Consider the following 1,063-nt stretch of genomic DNA (forward strand, 5'->3'; position numbering starts at 1 on the left):
GGGAATCAAGCGATAAGTAGGCCACTCGTGGTGGCTGTTCTGACAAATTATAGGCTCGATCGCATCACCCATTAGAAAATGGTATTCTCTCCATCTCGTTGTTCTTTTGTCAACGAAAGCATCATATAAACCCGGACTAGGGTATAGAACGGGAAGATCATCCCGACCAGGTCCGGCAAGAATCGCGTTAATCTCTGTAAAAACATGTCCTGGCATATAAGGAATGTCTTCCATTTTGATGAAAGTTGAAATGAATGAGAAAAAGATTTTTGGTAAAAGAAAACTGATATATAAAGGGAGGATCAGATGAGAGAGATAAAGGAAGAAGACGGAAAGTTGCGTTGGTTAATGTGATGGCTGAGTTATCGTACGGGAAACGAAGACGAAAGGTCGCGTTACGACTGAGTTATCTGTAACATAACATGAATATATTCCGTATGCTGAGTTATGTTACGGCTGAGTTATCATATTAAAGAAGACGAAAGGTCGCGTTACGGCTGAGTTATCGTACGGGAGATAGACGAAATGTCGCGTTACAGCTGAGTTAAATATATGTTATGGCTGAGTTATCATAATAATCTAGAAATATGGATTACATAAAACAAACATTGTCTACACATAACCAAAAAACGAGAAAATCCATGCCAACAACATACCAACGATACTACTTCCGACAAGTTTTTGCATTATGCCCAACTTCTTTACATCGAGAACATGCGTGTGGTTTCCTCGGGCGTTTATTCTCAAGTGCAATTTCCACAGTTGATTTAATCCCGCTTTTCTTCGGCCTTCCTGGCTAGGTTGCAACGATCGGAGGCACGCACGGCTGGTTAGTTACAATTTCAGGAAGCAAGAGTGCAGTATCCGGAGGTGAGATTGAATCAGCGTACGCGTTAACCAAATAATTGCTCCGGTAGTTCGGATCGGCCAGTGAAATACGAGACACACCCATATGCTCTGCAGCTGCGATTGCATGGACGCATGGTATTTTCTCGTGCTCGAAACGGCGGCATGTACATCTTTTTGCATCCAAATTTACAACATGCAAAGATGTCCCATATTG

The 1,063-nt window shown here is 42.1% G+C and overlaps 1 protein-coding gene across 1 annotated transcript in view; it reads right to left on the reverse strand.

The window, feature by feature from the left end:
* Positions 1-796: 796 nt before the first annotated feature.
* Positions 797-1,063, reverse strand: part of LOC111831040 — a 2,470-nt gene continuing 2,203 nt past the window's right edge. The window contains exon 5 of the mRNA XM_023784547.1: positions 797-1,019. Coding sequence (XP_023640315.1) covers positions 797-1,019 — 223 coding nt within the window. The remainder of the gene's footprint in view (positions 1,020-1,063) is intronic.

This window comes from Capsella rubella, unplaced genomic scaffold (genome assembly GCF_000375325.1).
Source record: "Capsella rubella cultivar Monte Gargano unplaced genomic scaffold, Caprub1_0 scaffold_4, whole genome shotgun sequence".
Taxonomy (NCBI): domain Eukaryota; kingdom Viridiplantae; phylum Streptophyta; class Magnoliopsida; order Brassicales; family Brassicaceae; genus Capsella; species Capsella rubella.